General features: G+C 58.2%; 1 protein-coding gene across 1 annotated transcript in view; it reads left to right on the top strand.

The window, feature by feature from the left end:
* Positions 1 to 18926, top strand: part of FRMPD1 (FERM and PDZ domain containing 1) — a 37044-nt gene that overhangs the window by 9726 nt on the left and 8392 nt on the right. The window contains 12 exon segments of the mRNA XM_085566407.1: positions 5707 to 5854; positions 6368 to 6595; positions 7346 to 7503; positions 8624 to 8726; positions 8798 to 8843; positions 9714 to 9821; positions 13559 to 13654; positions 15312 to 15437; positions 16404 to 16523; positions 16780 to 16916; positions 17989 to 18115; positions 18378 to 18473. Of these exon segments, the coding sequence (XP_085422533.1) occupies positions 6495 to 6595; positions 7346 to 7503; positions 8624 to 8726; positions 8798 to 8843; positions 9714 to 9821; positions 13559 to 13654; positions 15312 to 15437; positions 16404 to 16523; positions 16780 to 16916; positions 17989 to 18115; positions 18378 to 18473 (1218 nt within the window). The 5' untranslated portion in view covers positions 5707 to 5854; positions 6368 to 6494.

Below are 18926 nucleotides of genomic sequence, written 5' to 3'. Positions count from 1 at the left end.
CCTGCTGTGCAAGGTGGCAGTGGTGTGACAGGGCTTCTCTGAGGCTGAGCTGCTTGGCACTGGCGTTGTGAGTGCAGGGCTGAGGAGGAAGATCCATCCACCTGCTGGGGAGCAGCTCTGCTCCTCGCCCTGAGGAGGAGCTGGGACCTGGGGAGCAGAGCGAGATATCCCCTCTGTGCTGGCAGAGCGCTCCCTCCCCTTGTCCAGAGGGAGTAAAGTCTTCACACACTTCCCCCACAGTCTATTTTTAGGAGTGAAAGCTATTCAAGAGGGAAGTATTGATTTTCCTCCTTTCCACCTTGAACATTCTGTTTATGGTTTCCTTCAGTTTGTGTGCACCATGCACAAAGCTATTCCTGCTTCTCCCCTCGTGCCCCAACCAGTCCAGGATGTGCGGCCTTTGCTCAAACCACTTCTTTTTTTGTGCCTGAAGTCTCTTCATGCCCAGAAATTCATATTTTAAAACTAATTCTGCTCCTTGGGAGCCAGAATGTGTCAATGTGAAACCTCACCACTGTCAGCTGAGAGAGTGGGGGGAAGCAGAATCTCTCCTGCCTTCCCTGGGCTGACAAGGGCCAAATTCTCTTGCTGGCTGTTCTTGATTTACAGCAGCTGGATGGAGCATAGGGCTGGTTGTAGAGGTTTTTTGTGGGGGTGGTGGTTTTTTTTGTTTGTTTTGATTGTAGGTTTTGTTTGCTTGTTTTGGGTTTTTTTGTTTGGTTTTTTTTTTCCCAGTAGCATCAGTTTATAGGCAAAAATCTGGGTCTCAGGTAGTATTAAAAAGCAACAGTGCTGTTTCTATTTTTTTTTTTTCTTTTTTTTTGCCTGCTATTACACAGAAGTGCTGAACATCAGAGGTTTCTGGCACAGCACAGTTCTCTTTGTGAGCCAGGGAGGCTGGAGGGCAGCTTGGCCAGCCTGTGCTGCAGGAGTAGCTCTGCCTGTAGCCCTGGCAGTGATCAGAGGGCAAGCCCCCCATGAGTGCAGCTCATGTCCCCAAAAACAGGCAGATATCACAGGCTTGTCAGACAGGATGGCCGTACTCTTGGGGTTTTATTCTGTTTTCTTCTTTAAATCTTCTTTTCGCATGTTGCGCATGCACAGGTGGTGTGGTGGGAGCGCAGAGTGCCACGGGAGCTCCAGCCAGGTGCTCTGGCTCGGCTGTTTCCCTGGCTGTATCTCCAAGAACATCTTTAGGAGCTCTGTGGGAAGTAGGTGAGTTGCTGCTCTGTCCTCGTGTCTCACCAGAACTGGCTGACCTTCAAAAGCTCTGCTGCAGAGACACTCGGCCGTGCCAGAAGAGTCTCTGGTGCAGCTCAGAGCCACCTCTGTCAAGAAGGAGCTCGGTTTTCTTCCCCTGCCTGGCAGGACAGGGAGCAGGAGCAGAGGCTGCCTGGTGCGCTGGGGTGGCCCACCTTGGAGCTGCACAGTGTGAGATGTGTCACCAGAGCACAGCAGGGGACACCACGGGAGCACAGTGGTCCCTGGGGTGGCAGGGACCTTTAAAGGCCATCTAACCAGCCCCTGCCATGGAAGGACACCTTCCACTGTCCCAGCTGCTCCAAACCCATCCAGCCTGGCCTTGGGCACTGCCAGGGCTGGGGCAGCCACAGCTGCTCTGGGCACCTGTGCCAGGGCTGCCCACCCCACTGTGCATTGTTCTTTTGCTTATATAGTCCCAATCTGCCTCTTTGGCTTTAAACCCACCATCCCTTGTCCTGTTATTGCATAAAAGTCTGTCCCCATTGTTGTAACTGCAGGCGAACCCAGTGGGAAGAAATGCTGATGTCTGACTCAATTCAGAAGGCTGAATGATTTCTCTATTATAACTATGCTAAAATACAGTAATATACCATATAAAAAGGAAGATACTAAAACTACACACTACTTTCTCTGACTCTAACACAACTCCTGACCCTCTCTGAGAGTCCAGCCCCAGGTGGGTTGGATTGGCCACCAGGCTCAAACAATCCTCACCAGAATCCAACCAAGCATCACCCAGGTAAACAATTCTCCACACACATTCCACATGGGAAAACAAGGAGCAGAAATAGAAATTGTTTTCTCTTTCATTTCTCTCTGTGCACCTCTATGAAAAACCCTGAGAGGGAGAGAAATGTGCTTGCCACACCCCATCTTTCTTGTAAGCTTCCTTTGGGTGCTGGAAGGGGCTCTGAGGTCTCCCCAAAGCCTTCTTTTTTCCAGCCTGAAAAATCCCAACTCTCTCAGCCTTTCCTCATGGGAGAGGCGTTCTAGCCTTCTGATCAACTAGGATGCCTCCTCTGGCCTGGCTCCAGCAGCTCCTCATCCTTGCTGTGCTGGTCAGGGCTGGGGCAGCTCTGCAGGTGGGCTGTCACAGGAGCAGGACAAAGGAGTAGAATCGCCCTCCCCTGCTGCCCAGCTGGGGTCAGGCCAGCACAGGGGGTTTTCTGGGTGCCAGCACACATGGCCCGGGCACTGTGAGCTTGTGAGGCCCGAGCTGGACAGCGCCCTGGGGCTCCTCTGGCAGGGGAGACCCTCCTGGAGCAGTTCTGAGTCAGGAAAAGCAGACACACATTGGACTTTTTCGCTCTTCAGCTTCTGTTTATTCTTATGAAAACTTCAGCGCACTGGTTGCACCAGACTCTGTGTGAAGGAAAAATGGACAAAAATGGCCAAGAACCTCACGCTGCAAGGTCTTTTTAAGTCTAATCAAAAGTAAACTACTTATTTAGGAGGTGACACCTAGATTATTTTCTTTTTTAACCTAACAACTGACTTCTAAAGACCTGCAATGCAGATTTTTTTTCCTTCCTTACAAGATATTATTAAGAAGAAAGAGGAAGAAGAAGAGAAAAGAAAGGAATTTGAGGCAACACGTTATATCTTCTATCTTGAACCCATCTATAACATACTAAAAATCCTGAAATCTAAATTTCTCACCCATGTGACATACTACACTGCTCTCTACAATCTGTTTCACACTTTTATGATCTGTAGTTTACCTTGAGGCTTAGGAGGTTTTCTCCATGAATGAGGGTCAGAGTCAGAGCTGCCCTGGGAGTCAGAGCAGCCAGGGCAGACAGGAGATATTCCCCTGCCCTGGTTCCCACAGCCCAGCTTCTCCCAGGGCTGCTCTGGAGCTGCTCCTCCTCAGCCAGAGCTCCCTGCTGGTGCCATCCATTACCAGGAATGCTTCCCAGAGCTCCTGTGGGTGACGCTACAGGTGCACAGCATCCAGAGTTTTACAGCAGCTTGTGGCAATGTCTGATCAGGCTTTTCTCTGCATGCTGCTCCTGCTGCCACGTCTGCTGGGGGACAATACCTTAAAAAAATGTGTCCTGTCAAAAAGACCACAAAGACTTTTGCCCATCAGCAGATTTCAGTTCAATGAATTCCTACTTTCCATGAAATGCTGGAGTACTCTCCTTGGAAGCGGGTTTGGTTTTTCGCTTGCTGCTCAGATCTGTGCTGTGCGTGTCCTGACACAGCTGGCTCTGGCGTGGACCCTTCAGCTCTGCTCTGCTCCTGGGCACCCAGAGCCACCCACCCGGGCTCCTTCCAGGCACTGAGCCGTGGCTCTCCACAAGGGTCGGGTGGCCACGGAAATCCCTGTGGGGTCAGAGCTCCCTGTGACCCAGCTGAAGGAGCTCTGTGTGTGCGGATCCCAGCTCAAGCTGCTTGGTGCTGTGCTCAGAAACAGCTGCACAGGGGCAGGGGGAGCCCTGGACAGCCCAGGCTGGGGAGAGCTGCCAGATGGGTGGCCATGGGTGGCCAGCTGGGTGGCCCAGGGTGATCCTGAGTGACCCTGGGTGACCCTGGGTGGCCCTGGGTGTCCCTGGGTGACCAGCTGAGTAACCCTGGGTGACCCTGGGTGACCAGCTGGGTGACCCGGGGTGACCTTGGGTGGCCAGCTGGGTGGCCCTGGGTGATCTTGGGTGGCCCTGGGTGATCCTGGGTGGCCCTGGGTGGCTCTGGGTGGCCCGGGGTGACCCTGGGTGACCAGCCGGGTAACCCTGGGTGACCCTGGGTGACCAGCTGGGTGACCCGGGGTGACCTTGGGTGGCCAGCTGGGTGGCCCTGGGTGATCTTGGGTGGCCCTGGCTGATCCTGGGTGGCCCTGGGTGGCTCTGGGTGGCCCGGGGTGACCCTGGGTGACCAGCTGGGTAACCCTGGGTGACCCTGGGTGACCAGCTGGGTGACCCGGGGTGACCTTGGGTGACCAGCTGGGTAACCCTGGGTGACCCTGGGTGACCAGCTGGGTGACCCGGGGTGACCTTGGGTGACCAGCTGGGTGGCCCTGGGTGATCCTGGGTGGCCCTGGGTGGCTCTGGGTGGCCCGGGGTGACCCTGGGTGACCAGCCGGGTAACCCTGGGTGACCCTGGGTGACCAGCTGGTGACCCGGGGTGACCTTGGGTGGCCAGCTGGGTGGCCCTGGGTGATCTTGGGTGGCCCTGGGTGATCCTGGGTGGCCCTGGGTGGCTCTGGGTGGCCCGGGGTGACCCTGGGTGACCAGTTGGGTGACCCTGGGTGGCCCTGGGGTGACCCTGCCCCTCTCAGCATGTGCCCTGAGGATGCCGTGGGGACAGAGGCTGCTCCTGCTGCTGTGCACTTTTTAGGGAAGTACCTGCCAAGCTGCCTCCTCCAGGACACCTGCTGTTTGTCCCAAATGCTCAGGTTTCCTGAAAGGACAACATCTTCTCTTTCCTTATTTTCTGTATTCCATCCCCGTATTCCACCTGGGGGTTTTAACTGTTTGTGTTCGTTCTTCAGACTTTTTCTGCTTGTCCTGTAGAGGCTTTCTCTGGGCATTCCCTCTTGGAAGGCCAGATATAAAGCCTGTCCTTTCTGCAGGGTGGAGGGGAAGGGCTGAGGGCTGGAGCTGCAGAGGGAGGTGGTGGGGAAGCACCTGGGGAGGGTCACGGCGCAGCAGCAGCTCCAGGCACCCCAGCACGGAGCCAGGGGCAGGAGCCCGCGTGGGCAGCACGTTCCCCGTGCTCAGAGGGAGCCCTGGGCGCTCGTGGGGACAGGGAGGGATAGTGTTGTGCTGCTGAGCAGAGAGGTGAAGCCAAAGGCAGAGCACGGCTGTGGCCGCTGCCACACGAGTGCCACAGGCAGTGGCACACGGGGCTGAGAGGGGCCAGCAGGAGCTGCACCAGCTCAGGCTGCTCTGAGGGATCCTGTGTGTGCTCTGCTCCTCCCGTGGCCACCTCCTGCTCGTCCTCTGGGCTGGGGTCAGACTTGCCACCCTCACCTGTGGCTTCTGGAGGCACAGCTGGGTCACAAGGTGCCCATTTCTCTAGAAGGGGTCAGATTTCCTGTTCCTCAGCTCTGACTCCTGGAATTTGTGGTTCAGAGGTGCCTCTCAGGAGCGATGTGGGAGCTGTGTGGCTGCAGGAGCAGGCTGAATGGTGTTGAATCAGGAGGAAAGCACCCAGAGAGGGCCCAGAACTGCCGAAGGGCTGAATTTCCTCCATTTCCTGCCCACAGCTGAGCAGGCAGGCAGCACATCAGGCTGGAGCGGCTCCCTGTGAGGAGCTCACCAGCAAAGTGGGTCCTGCCCTCCCTTCTTGGTTGGCAAGTGTGAGCTGGGGGAGTACCGAGGCCTGGGAAGGAGCTGAGTGGAACAGGGCTGATTTTTGCTGAGACAAAACGTTTCGTGGCTCATCTGAGTTTCCAGCCACCTCTGCTGTTCACAGGCTGACCTGCTGCTGTTTCTGCTGCAGCCACTTCTGCCACGGACCAGCAGCCTGCTGCCCCAGCATGACAGAGCGTGTCCCTGAGGCACAGAACCCCCAGGCCCAGCAGAAGACACGAGGGAGGAGGTCAGGACGCGCGGGACTCCTGGGCTGGTCAGAAGGCACCCAGTGAAAGGTGGATACAACAGTTTTGGGTCTGAAACACAAAGACCTGACGCTCTTCGTGACTTCTGGCAGATACAGGCATAACTTGTTTAGTTTTGTGTCAGGTTCTGTCTCCCACAGTCCTTCCCAGGGTTAGAGCTCAGAGGGTTGGCAGTGGTGCATGGCTGCAGTGGTGCATGGCTGCAGGGTGCCCTGCAAGGCACCTGCTGGGGTGTGCAGCTGCCACTGGTGTCTGCAGCTGCAGGGTCAAACCAATTCCCTGTTTGACTGAGGATCGTGCTCTGTGAGGCTCAGTTTGGGGGTGGGAAGCTCAGCCAGCCTCTGCACCTCCGAGAGAAGCCCATGGAGCCATGAAACCCATGGAAAAGGAGTGCAGCCCTCACTGTCTGCCACGGAAGGGTAACGCAGCGTCACCGAGACACAGCTGACCAAAAGAACCAAGCAGGGGAGGCTGGGTGGGCAGGGGGGTTCTGTGAGTGTCACAGCTGGTGTCACCCTCTGTCACAGTTCTGCCCTTCACCAGGTGCCAGCTGATCTCTTCGTGTTACTAATGGGTTGTGAGTTAGTGCTGGTAACTCCCAGAGCTGTCCAGAAGAATTCCTCAGGCACCGTCATTCTGTTTTCCTGTGATTTCTGTCGCTTCCAGGTAAATGGGAGATTTGGAGACTAGCTTAATCCATACACGAAAAACATGTAGAATAGAGCAAATGGTAGCAAAATGGCTTCATCGCTCTCGGGACAGCGCGGCCAGGTGAGTGGGGTTTCTGTGGAGGGAACACCTAGGTCACTCTGGTCAGAGACAGCGGCGGGCTGTCCCCAGAGAGTGGGGCTGGCAGCCTGCAGGGCCTGCCCGGTGCTCCTGCCCTTCTTGGGAAATACCACACAGAAAAAGAACAGCAGCAGCATTTGTAAGCACCCCCTTGGCTCCCAGGCACAGATGCTCCTGCCTTGCTGTGCTGTGGGGAAGCACATTTCTTTTGTGAAGAAGAAATGCAGGACTGCTCCATGTGACACTTGCTCTTCCTGAAGGTGGGACCAGGCTCCTCTTTGTGGGCCCACATTTTTGGGCAAGGCTAGGTTGAGTTACCAGGGATCCTGTGGCTGCTTTCCTTCCCTGAGGTCTGAGAGTGGACGTAGAGTGGACACAGGGTGGACATTCAAGGGCTGGTGCGGATCCCAGCAGGAGCTGAGAGCCTCACTGGGTGAAGGGGCTGCTGCTCCCTTGGGTGGAGGTCCTGGCTGGCGCCGGGGCACCCTGGGCCTCTCCTTGTGTGTGGCCAGCGGGCTGGGCTGACTGGGGAGCTGTGGCCACGCCAGCCTGATGTCCGCAGCTCCCTGCAGAGCCCAGGGCATCGCTGCGGCTGCAGAGCTGAGGCGGTGCTGGCCTTGGGGAGCCCTGGGAGCAGGGAACGGTGTGGGTCCTCTGGGAGCAGGGAATGGTGTGGGTCCTCTGGGCACGCTGTGCATGGCTGTGCCCGTCCGACGGCCGCTCTGTCCGCAGGGGCGGCATGGCAGCGATGGACAGCGCCGGCGAGGGTGCGGCGCAGCCCCCCAGCCGTGCCAGGGTGACCCTCACGGTGTACAAGGACCTCGTGCTGCAGCACTACGGCTTCGAGATCTGCCCGGGCCTCCCGCTGACCATCGCCTCGGTCACCGCAGGTGTGTGCGGCTCCTGGGCTCCGAGGTGCGGCTGGGCATGGGCTGCTGGAGGGGCTGTCTGCCTTCACCAGGGGTTTTGGGGTGCCTGAGCCCCGAGCACAGCCTGGGTGCCTGTGCAGGACAGCCCCAGCTCCCACAGCCCAGCGGGACCAGCGTCAGATCCCCACGGGCCCTCCACCTGGGCTCACTCACTGCTCCACCCTCATGATGCAGAGAGATGCTCAAAGCAAAGCTCTTCCTGCTGTTTAATCTGAAACGCAGAGGAAGAATTTAATCTTATTCTGCTGTGGTCACGGTGATCTGAACAGAGCCTGGGCTTTCAGCCCGGCGACACAGGAGCTGGGTGCAGGCAGTGCTGAGGTCCAGCAGATCAGCTCCTCTAGCTATGGAAGGGATGGGTGTAACTCAAAAACGGTGATTCTGTTTCTTATTCATATTTTATGCTTTTGATGGGTGCACAAAACTGCGTGGCTTTCAGCTGTTGGTGTGAGTGGACAGCCCTGTGTCTGGGGGCTGGCTGGGGCTCTGGCCAGGGCAGGTTCCCTCTGTCAGCCCCACTCCTCTTTATGCCCCTTCCCATGTGAAACACGGTGAAATTACCTGAGAGCCGTGGGGAGTAAGAAGTGGGTTTCTTTCTGCTGTGATTCTCCCTTCTCCTGATCAGAAAGAATCAACATCTTACTGAAGCTGAGGCACAAAAAACCTGTCCTTTGCTGGTGGGAGCCCAGGCTACATGGCCCATGCTGGTTCCCATTGTGGTGGGCTGTGACAAGGGCACAGGCAGACCCTGGAGAGCTTTCCATGGGGCAGAGGGAGGCTGGGGTGGGGAGCAAGGACACAGGCAGGGAGCACCATGGTGTCAGCACCCAGTGTCCTTCCACCCCTTTTGTTTTGCCGGCCGGGTGCGGTTGCAGGGGAAGGGCAGCTCAGCCGAGTGTCTCTGGACGTGCCTGGTGCAGGTGTGGCACCTGGGGACACCGGCCAGCGCGGGCCCGGCAGTGCCGGGTCCCCGGGCGGCCCTCCCGGTGTCGGCGGGCTCTCCCGGCCGGTTTTCCCGGCGCGGGCGGCGCCGTGCCCCGCGCCGAGAGCGGCCGGGCGCTCACGCCGCGCCGCTCCGCAGGCAGCACGGCGGACGGCAAGCTGCAGCCGGGTGACCAGCTGCTCATGATCAACTCCAGCGCGGTGGACGGGCTGTCGGTGGAGCGGGCAGCCAGCCTCATCAGGTGCGTCCCCACGCGTGTCCCGGGCGCAGGGCTGCGGGTGGCAGCCGGGCTGACCGCGTGTCCCTTCGCAGGGACGCCGGTGACGAGCTGCTCCTGACCGTCCTGCGCTGCACGGCAGTAAGTGGCCCTTCCTCGGCACCGCGGGCACGGGGCAGGGGTGGCTGGGCTGGCTGGAGGCTCTGAGGGGCTGGTCCGAGCGCCGGGGTGCCCTGAGCATCCTCTGCTGTCACCCGCACCCTTGGGTGGGCAGCGGCTCCTCGCAGCCCCGGGTGCGGGGCCGGGGCGGTGGCATGGGCTGCGGGGACAGACTCTGCTCCGTGCACCCTGGAGGGCTCGGGAAGTCCAGAGGTGCCCGGGGGTCCTCCCAGATCCCAGTCTGTGTCCCCATGGCAGGGTGGGGGCACGGCACTTGTGGCAGCGAAGGCCTGGCTCTGCCTGGAAGCTTCTGGGAGAGCACTGAGGGGTTCTGCTGCTGCTCTCGGGGACCACCGCGCTTTACAGAGTGCTTGTGCGGAGCTGTGCACGCAGGCGGTGCCCTGATGGCGTGCTGGGTGGCAGCAAGGCCGGGTGGCAGCAGCGCCCTGGTGACCGGGGCAGCTCTGGGCAGCCCAGCAGGGCGGGATGCTGCCCGCGGGCAGGGCTGTGTCCAGGGCTCTCTGGCCAGGCTCTCTGCCTGCCCCGGTGAGGGGCAGCCCCAGGGCAGCCCCGGGTGCGGGGACACAGCCGGGCACAGCAGCTGGCTCCCGTGCGGTGACACTGGCGGCGTGGCACACGGCACACGCGTGTCCGCTCGCCGGGCGGCCAGGGCCGGCTTCAGCCGCTGCCCGGGCAGTCCCGGGGCCGTGCAGGGCTGGGAGCGGAGGGGCTCCGCAGAGCTCCGCTCCTCGAGGGTGCGAGCAGCCAGGAGGAGCGGCCCCGGCGCGGCGGTGAGCCGCACCCCCGCCCGCCCCGGGGCGCTGCCCCGACCGAGCTCCGCTGTCCTTGCAGGGTGGCCCCAAGTCGTCGTTCCTGACCGAGGAGAAGAGGGCGAGGCTGAAGACCAACCCCGTCAAAGTGCGTTTTGCGGAGGAGGTGCTGCTGAACGGGCACTCGCAGGTCAGGGCGGCGGCCGGCAGGGACGGGGACGCGAGGCTCTCCCGCGGGCGGTGTGGGACCGGGGCTCGCCGTGCCCGTCTGCCCTGGCCGCGGCCCGGCAGCCGCTCCCGGCTGCTGCCGGAGCTGCTCGGGGCAGGGACGGAGCGCTGGCACCTGCAGGGGTTTGCCTTTGATGAGTTTACTCGGACTGATGGAAAACACCGCCCGCACCGCTCCTGCTCCGCTCCCGTCAGACCTGAAACCATTCCCTGGCATGCGGGAGGCGGCTGTCCTCTCCCGAGGTGCGAATCCACCCGTGCTGAGGTGCGGGCGGACAAATCCTGCCCCGGAGAGGAGAGGAGAGCGCTGATGTGTGCGCCAGGTTAAGGCGCTGCGGGAGGAGCTGCTGTCCCTCCTGGGCACGGTCTCTGCTCAGGGCTGTCACTGGGCACGCTGCTTTGCTCTTAGCTGCGGCTGCTCTCCAGCTGCTCTCCCGTCCCTGCACAGCTGTGCCTGGCTCTGCGGTGCGCTGGCTCACGGCTCGCTGGAGGCTGCTGCAAACCCAGCACGGGGCTCTGCAGCTTCTGCCAGCTGAGCTGGGAGCCCACGGGTCTGCCCGTGCTGGGCTCCCTGTGGCACAGCTGGGAACACGTGTGTCCTCCCCGGAGCGTGAACAGCTCCTGAGCATCTCCTGCTCCTGTGTAACTTTCTAAGCCCACTGGGGTCAGCTGGGAGTCATTTGCTCTGTCGACCTTTCCTTGTGTCTTTCAGAATGAAAAACCCCTGTGGTCAAAGTGCCCCTTTCTGCCTCCCTGCTCATTAGTGCTTCTCGTTATCCGGGTCTGACCGAGCCTTTCTGCTCTGTAGCAATGACAAATCACCCCCTGGGCCCTTTTCCTTTTCCCTTTCTGTCTGTCTGCTGCTCCCTGTCGCTGGTGGGACTCCCTGGTGCTGCTCAGAGCCCTCCCGGGGCAGGGTTTGCTCCCTTTCCCCTGCACACGGGCAGAGGTGCAGCCGGAGGTGCCGTGCGTGTCACCTGCCCGTGTGATTGCGCGTGGGGACCCTGCTCCTCCTCCTCCCTGCAGGGCAGGGCAGGGTCGGCTGTGCCTCCAGACGGAGCCTGGGATCCTTCCCTTCCTGCCTCGCCTTTGCCAGGTGTGCTGGGGCAGGTGTGCTCGGCTGTCGGGGGACAGCAGGGCGCTCCTGCTCCGGTAGATGTGACAAACGCCCCGCTGGCCGGGCAGGGGCTGCCGGACGGGCGGCGGCCCAGGCAGAGCTTCGGGCAGGGCTGGCCGCGGGACAGGCAGACCCGAAATCACCCGCAGAGCCTGCTTTTCCTCCAGCGGGGCCGTGTCTGCCGCAGGTCCCGGGAGCTGGAGGCCGGGCACGCCGCCCAGCCCGGAGCCCCCGGCCCCGGGCCAGCCCCGGGCCCGGGGTGGGTCCCAGGGACTCTGGAAGGGACCTGGTGTGAATCTAAGGAGGCAGCTGCGCAGGGAATGCAGCACCCTGAGCCTCCCCAAGCCTCTGCCAGCGCTGTGCTGAGCTGATCAAACCTCTGCAAGCGCAGAGCAGGGACACGGTGTTTAGATTGCCATTCATTAAATGACGGCACGAAGGCAGGAGAAATTAATTCGGGTGCTGGGGTCCCACTGGTGCTAGATTCCCTTTTCGCCACCTGGATATGCAACCTGTTTTGAACAGTGAAGAATTAGCACAAAGGAAGAGTAAATAAATGTGTTGCATATTTATGATTTCTTTCTGGAAAAGCACTATGCAGCACGGCAGCCCTGAGTGCTTTAGGGCTGCTCTCCTTTCCGTCGGCTGACGCACGAAGGCAGCCAAAATGGGTATTATGGCCCTGAAAACTGTAGAGCCTCCAGTTTCAGTAAATATACTGCTCTTGTCATCCTAATGGAGCACGGCTAAGTGATCCTTGTGGCGACGGGAAGGATCCCAGCGCTGCGTTCTGCAGTGAAACCCGACCCTGCCGGCTGCGAGCATGAATTGTTAATGAGCCCCGCTGCTGTCCTGCCTCCGCTTGCTGCAGAGCGATGATGTATTCCTACATCCTGAGCGATCCGCCGGGGACAGGCCCCCGGGGACGCGGGCAGTGTTTTTAGCCCTGCCCCGGCAGCACGGGAAGGGTGAGGATGTGGCTAGCAGGGTTAGGACGAGCGCTCAGGTGTTTAGGTAGGATGTGTTTAAGCTTTCAGTGATTTGGTCTTTTGAATAGAATCCTGCTAGGAAAGGAGTTCCTGTTAGGGCGAGGTTTCCAATAGTGAGGCAGGAGGTGGTTTTGGTAGTATTTTTTGTAATCCTATTTTTCGGATGTCTTGTTCGCTGTTGAGGCTGTGGATGATGGAGCCAGAACAGAGGAATAGTATTGCTTTGAAGAAGGCGTTGAGATATGGAGGAAGGCTCGTTCGGGGAGGTTTAGTCTGAAAGCGGCTGCTGAAGCTTCCAGCGTTAGCTCGTGGCAGCTTCTGACAGGTTTCACGGCAGGAGAGGAATCCCTGCTCCGCCCGGGTGACTGGGTCTGACCCGGAGAGTGGTGATAATCTGTGCAGGTGTTAAATCCCGCTGTGTGCTGGCTGCGCAGGGCCCCCCCACAAGGTCACTGAGGGGAGATGGAAACGGCGTCACTGTCCTGGAGCTGGTGGAGACTCGTCTCACCAGAGGCGTGATGTGTTTGGTTAGTTAAAGAGCCCCAAAGTTGGGCTAGAAAAAAGAGCAGCAGCGTTCCCTTGTTTTCCTCAGTGGCGGCTGCAGCAGCTTGAGCCCCAGGAACGGGTCTGAGAGGAGCAAGGCAGGAGTCAGAGGTGGTTTGTGTTTGCTCTGGCAGCACTTCCAGGGGGTGTGGGCTCTGTCTAGAGGGCTGTGAGGTTTGTAACGTGAGGTACAGTGAATGAAGCACAGGAGAGACCATCTCAGAAACACCATTCTTAGCCCTGGGACTCTCTTGACAAGTGGATGAACCCTTTCAGTGGTGGGAGCAGCGTGCTGGTCCAAGAATATGACAAGGACATGCTGAGAGGAGCTTGAAAGTGCAGAGTGACCCTGTTCAGCCCTGAGCAACCGGGGGAGTGATGGTGAAACTGGGAAGGAAGGTGCAGGCATTCCCTCTGGAGGGGTGAGGAGGAGGGCTGAAAGGGGCTCAGGCTGCCCAGGAGGGCAGAGGCCAAGTGCCCAGATGCTTCTGCAAGCCCCCAACAGAGATGTTCTCGCTGAGGGTGTCCCTGTCTTGTGCCACGAGTTTGGGACCTATCTCAGGACACCGTGGTGGCATCTCCTCCTGCCTGGGAGGTGCCAGGGTTGCAGATCCAAGGGCAAGGCTCTCAGGAAGCAGCAGGGTGTGTTTGCCAGGCTCTGTGGCACTGGCAGCACCAGGGGGCTGGTGTCAGCGTGGGGATGCGTGCTGCTCAGTGAGGGAAGGGCCTTTTCTGGAGGCACTGCTGGGTGTTGGGGATGAGCAGGGAGGATGATTTCTGCTTTCAAAGCTTCCAGATGCTGCTGTGCTGGGGGCTGCCAGGCTGCAGCTGCTGCACTGCCCCGAGTGTTACGGTAAGGCACTTGTTGTGCTCTCCTTGTGCTGCTCTGTGCCAGAAGCACAATCAGGAGTAAACCTTGCTGCCGTGGAAGAGGGTTGCTGAGGTGGAGAGGAGGATTTTCTGGGATGCCAGGCCGTGCAGTGCCAGGCAGAGCAGCTGGTGCCCGCAGGCTGGGTGCCCCAGGGTCCAGCTGCTGCTTCTGTTCTGCAGGGGAGCTCCCTCCTGTTCATGCCCAATGTCCTCAAGGTGTACCTGGAGAACGGACAGACCAAAGCTTTCAGGTTTGAGAGGAGCACCACCGTGAAGGTAAGGAAGCTGGGCAGGCTGTTCCCGCCACCCCAGCCCAACCATCAGCAAAGGGGCAGGCAGGGCCCTTGCAGCCCCCTGGCTGCACTGACCAGCTCTGCTGGCTCTGCTGGGATTTCTGAGCTCCAGCCTCATTTCTGCAGGGGTAAGGGTGTTCCCCTCTGGAGACATGAGCACTGATTCCACCCCTCGGGTGAAAGGGCAGCACACGAGGGAATGATCCTCCTGAACAAAGGGCGATCCTCCCTCAGACCCCCCTGAAAACACGGTGCTGCTCTGCAGAGCCATGGATCAGCCCTCCCCATGCCTGCTGTGCTTGCACACGGCCTTACACACCTCCAGTTTGTCTGGCCTGATCGCTGTAGCTGCTCAGTGTTTATGTTGGACGCTAAGATTTGGCCACGGCCAGTGGCTGGAGGTCACAAATCACTTTAAGGACAGCTGGTGTCCTGCAGCAGTGCAGGTGCTGTGGGAGAAATTCACAATGGACAGACATTCTGGGGCTACCAGGCTGAAAGAATATTAAAGGGAAACACAAAGAGACTGAATTTATCATGCAGTGAAAACTTCCCTCAAAAAAGGAGGACTCTGTCTAGCTCATTCAAGCTTCACAAAACCATTGTGGTCTCTCAGGCAAGTAAGTGTCTGCAAGTCTTTTGACTTGCAGAATCTAGAAAAATAAAATAGTAAAAGAAAGCAAGGAGGTGGAAAGGAAAGGAGACTTGTAAAGAGATATTTGAATGTCTGTCCCCAAGGGTTTAATTTCTAAAGGATGGATTAGCTCTTTGTCTTTTGTTTGATTTGCTCAGCTCTGAAAGGGAACAACTTTTCCCAGTTTCTGAGAGCAGCCCTCACAATTGCCCTCCAGAAACATCTAAATGAGTAAAATGCTTCCCAAGTTAGGTGTTTTCAGAAATTCCTCTGTGTCTTGAGACATCCTGGCTTAAAACTGAGGTGAGTCAAACATTTATGCTTGCCTCAAAAGGCTTGAGTGAGCCCAAGGGCTTCTGTTTCAATTTGTGCTCAGCCAAGCCTGAAGTGATATTTACTTTTTGCCAAAAGTAAACATTTTTACTTCAATGACAGAATATTGACAGAATTCTCTATTACAAAGTGAAACACCAATTTCAGTCAGATGTGGTAAGATTTTTACAATTATGGTCTCAAATTCTTGTTTATTGGAGAGAAGTGTTCTTGACAAGTTCTTTTTAGTTTTTCCACAAATCATAGACTCACAGACTGATTTGGGTTGGAAAGGACCTTAGAGACCATCCAGTTCCAACCTCCAACCTCTCACTTGCTTCAAGTCCTGTCCAGCCTGGCCTCGGACACTTCCAGGGATCCAAAATGTTGTAGAGTTCTAGAGAGCTGGAATAACAAACAGAACAAACACTTGGGTCGGGGGTGACAGAAAGTGCTCAGCGCCTCCCAGCTGAAAACTGTACAACTCTGAGTGTGAGGCAGCTCCAGGAGATGGCTTTGATACCTGTGACACCTTGGGGTTTTCAGCTCACCCACCTTGTCCTCCTCCTGCTGGGGTCGTTCTGCTCTGTCTGTCCGTGCCCCTGCAGTTCTGCAGGCTGGGGCCGTGCGGTGCCACCCCTGCAGCAGTGCTGGTGTCACAGCTGAGCTCTGTGTGACCCCTGTGCCCTGCCAGGACATCGTGCTGACGCTGCAGGAGAAGCTGTCCATCCGCAGCATCGCCCACTTCGCGCTGGTGCTGGAGGAGCAGTACAACCTGGCCAAGGTCCACCTGCTGCACGAGGAGGAGCTGATTGCGCAGGTGAGCAGAGCCCCACGGCCCAGGAGAGAGGCCAGAGAGGGCAGGGGAGCCCAGAGCTGCAGGGCTCAGCACAGGGCTGAGCTGGGCTCGGCCCCAGTGGTGCCATCCACTTCACACCCCCCTTCCCTGGGGAAGGGCACTTTGGGAGCATCCCGAGTCCCACACACAGCGGTACCCGTGGGCCAGTGTGCAATGGGTGACATCGTCTGTGCCACCCTCAGCCAGAGCACTCAGGGTGAATGCCCCAAGGGCAGGGGCTGCTTGGGCTGAATTCTGAGTCAGTGCCTTGTGTCCCGGTGCACCAGGCCAGCCGTGGGATCCTGCTGCCCCTGCAGCCAGGCAGGTCTGTCGGCAGGAGCTCTGTGCTGGTGGGTTTGTTGGCTGGCAGCCCACTGCAGAGGGGTCCACGGAGTCACAGAATACCCCAAATGGGAGGGCACACACAAGGATCATCACTTCAAGTCCCTCAGTGCTGGAGCTGTCACAGCACTGAGCACGTGGGTCAGAGGATTTCCGCTGGGCAGGATTTGCCCAGAATAAAATATGCTGATGGATAACTCAGTCTTGACATTGTATTGACATTACAGTGATGATTCGGGGGTCTGTTTAGGGCTGCTGTGTCTTGTGACTGCACTCCAAAGCAGAGCAGCCTGCCCCTTCCCCTGCTGTTATCACACAGCCCAGACCTCTGCCCTGGTCACACTGCAAGTGTTTGGGATCAGTGGGTATCTACATAAAGTGTTGCTATCAAAGGGCTTCTGGGCTACTGCAGGGAGAAGAAAAAAGCAGATGAAGACTCAGAGATAAAATTGCAAGCACTGGCAAAGAATCCTTGTGTTTGTTGAGGTCAATCTGCACCATCCCCGTGCCAGGGGCAGTAAACAATTCCTGTGGTTTGCAGAGCAAAGGCTCAGCACGCACTCCTGGAGGGAGGGCTTGTGGTGTGATGCCCTCTCTCTGTTGCAGGTGGTCCAGAAGAGAGACTCTCATGACTACCGCTGCCTCTTCAGAGTCTGCTTTGTCCCCAGGGACCCCCTGGACCTCCTGCAGGAGGACCCAGTGGCCTTTGAATATCTGTACCTGCAGGTGACACTGGGGCATTCCTTGGGAGTCCCTTCTCACCCCATTCTCATTTTTGCTTTAAACCAGAGCGTGCCTCAGACTGGCTCAGCTGTGTGGAAATGCAGAGCACTTAAACTCAGGGCATTTTCATTTGATTTGCCTTAAATTCTTACATCAACTCCTATGCTTGGCTGCTGATATCCCTAACTGGCTGCGTGGTGTCGTGTTGGCAGTTCTGTGCTGTGCTCCTGCTGGCCTAACTGTGCTGTGTTTGCCCCAGAGCTGCAGCGACGTGCTCCAGGAAAGGTTTGCTGTGGAGATGAAGTGCAGCGTGGCGTTACGCCTGGCTGCCCTGCACATCCAGGAGAGGATCTACGCATGTGCCCAGCCGCAGAAGGTGTCCCTGAAATACATCGAGTAAGGCACAGATTTCTGTGCTCCACTGTGGAAAGCAGGAGAGCCCCAAAAGAGGCATCAGCTCGCTGCCTGCCCCGTGTGTGCCCTGCACAGGAGGTCAGAGGGGACTGCAGCCCCTCGGCTTGCTGCTCCTTTAGGGCAGGGTGGCCTCGTGGGCTGCCCTGTGCTCAGCCCACTGACCTGCCTGAGACACAGAGTGAGCTCCTGGCTGTGTCCCGAGGCACAGGAGGATCTCTCACAGAGCCAGGGATGTGAAACTGCAGCTCTTTCCACACAGTGGTGCTTACCCAAGCTGCTCCCGGCAGTGTTGGTTGGTTGGAGAGAGGGTGTAATCATCAACTCTGCACCCACCAGAGACATGCCAGAATACCTGCTTTGGGCAGTGGTAGATCCTGTGAAGTACCGGGATCTGTGGGGAAATGACCAGAAAATGCTTTCAGGAGGAGCAGGTGTGCCCTGCTGCACGCTGCTGCTCTGGGACTGCACCTGCCCAGAGAAGCCCCTGCTCTAGGCAGTGGTGATGAGCTCGTGGTTAATTACCAGGCACTGGGGTGGTGACCAGGTTAATTACCGGGCACTGACTGCCTCCTGTGCAGCCAGATGTGCCCAGCTGTGTGCAGGGAGTGAGGGTGAGGCAGCTGCAGTGCTCTTACCTCACAGGTGTGTAATGCTTGGGCTGAGTAAGCCCTCCAGCAGCACACCTGGCCCACGCTTTGAGTCCAGGAAACTGATCATGCTGAAGTGTCATAATGTTGTCACCAAAGCAAGGTGCATGCAAGGACAGGATCTCCATCCTGTGGATGGTGAGGGGAGCTGGGGACTGTCCTGCTGATGAAGGCTGTGAATTCCCTCCTGTGAAGCCACGTGAAAATGGCCATTCTGCACCAAAGTGCACACTGCCCAGCCCCGCTCCCGACCCGGTGGCAGGTGCAGGTAGCAGTGGGTTTGAGCCAGTGAGGCCATGGGTGGGTCACAGCCCTGCAGGGCTCTGCCCTCCTCTGCCCTGCCTATGCTGCGCTGCTGGGGTCAGCAGGGCTGGGGCCCCCTGTGCTCCCTTCCCTCTCTCTGCCAGGAGGGACTGGGGAATCGAAAACTTCATCTCGCCCACCTTGCTTCGGAACATGAGAGGGAAGGACATCAAGAAAGCCATCAGCTACCACCTGAAGCGGAACCAGGTGCTGCTGGACCCTCGGCAGAAGGTAGCCCCAGTCAGGGTGTCCTTGTCCCTGCGTGTCCCTGGGGCTCTCTCTGCCCACGCTGTGCCCACGCTCCCTCATCTCCTGCATGCTGCTGCCAATGCTGCACGCTCAGCGGCCGTGGCTGGCCCAGGGCCACTTGGGCTGCCTGGCCACGCTGAGCTGGATGTGCTGGCCACGCTGCAGCCCTGCAGCACAGGCTGTCTCCGTGCTGCAGCTGCCTGCAGCCCTTTTCCAAACCGTGTTTCCTCTCTCGCCAACGAAGCACGCGCTCACAGCAGTCCAGGTGCGCCTGAGCTACCTGCAGATCCTGGGGGAGCTGAAGATGTACAGTGGGAAGATCTTCAATGCCACCATGATGGTATGAGCTGTTTGTTATGGAATGGCTTTGGGCACACACTCCTGTTGGCCACACTGCTTCTCCCTGTCCTGGGATGTCCTGGTAGATGTTGGTAAGGGGCTGTGCTGGAGAAACCCAGCATAATTCCACTGAAATCTCCACAGCACAGACCAGCCCACAGAACAGCTATATGTGTGTTTTCTAGCTGGGCTCTTGCTTTTCAGATAAACCCTGCCTATCATTTGTGTGGTATAAAGCACTTGAGAAATCTGGGCAGGCTTCAAACTCTTGAAAAAGATACTGGAAACCCTTAAACCTCACTGTAGAAAAGACCTCCGCCCTTTTTACAAGAGGTTTCTTGGGTTGGTGATTTTTCTGCCTGTCCCCAGCTGGGTCTGTGCTGAGCTGTGTCCCACAGGGAGCACAGCAATGCTGCTGGGCCTGTACCAGAGCAAGACCTCACCCATGGTCACA

This window comes from Lonchura striata, chromosome Z (genome assembly GCF_050655825.1).
Source record: "Lonchura striata isolate lonStrDom1 chromosome Z, ASM5065582v1, whole genome shotgun sequence".
NCBI lineage: Eukaryota > Metazoa > Chordata > Aves > Passeriformes > Estrildidae > Lonchura > Lonchura striata.
The sequence above is the reverse complement of the archived record's forward strand: the minus strand, read 5'-3'. Positions and strand labels throughout refer to the sequence as shown.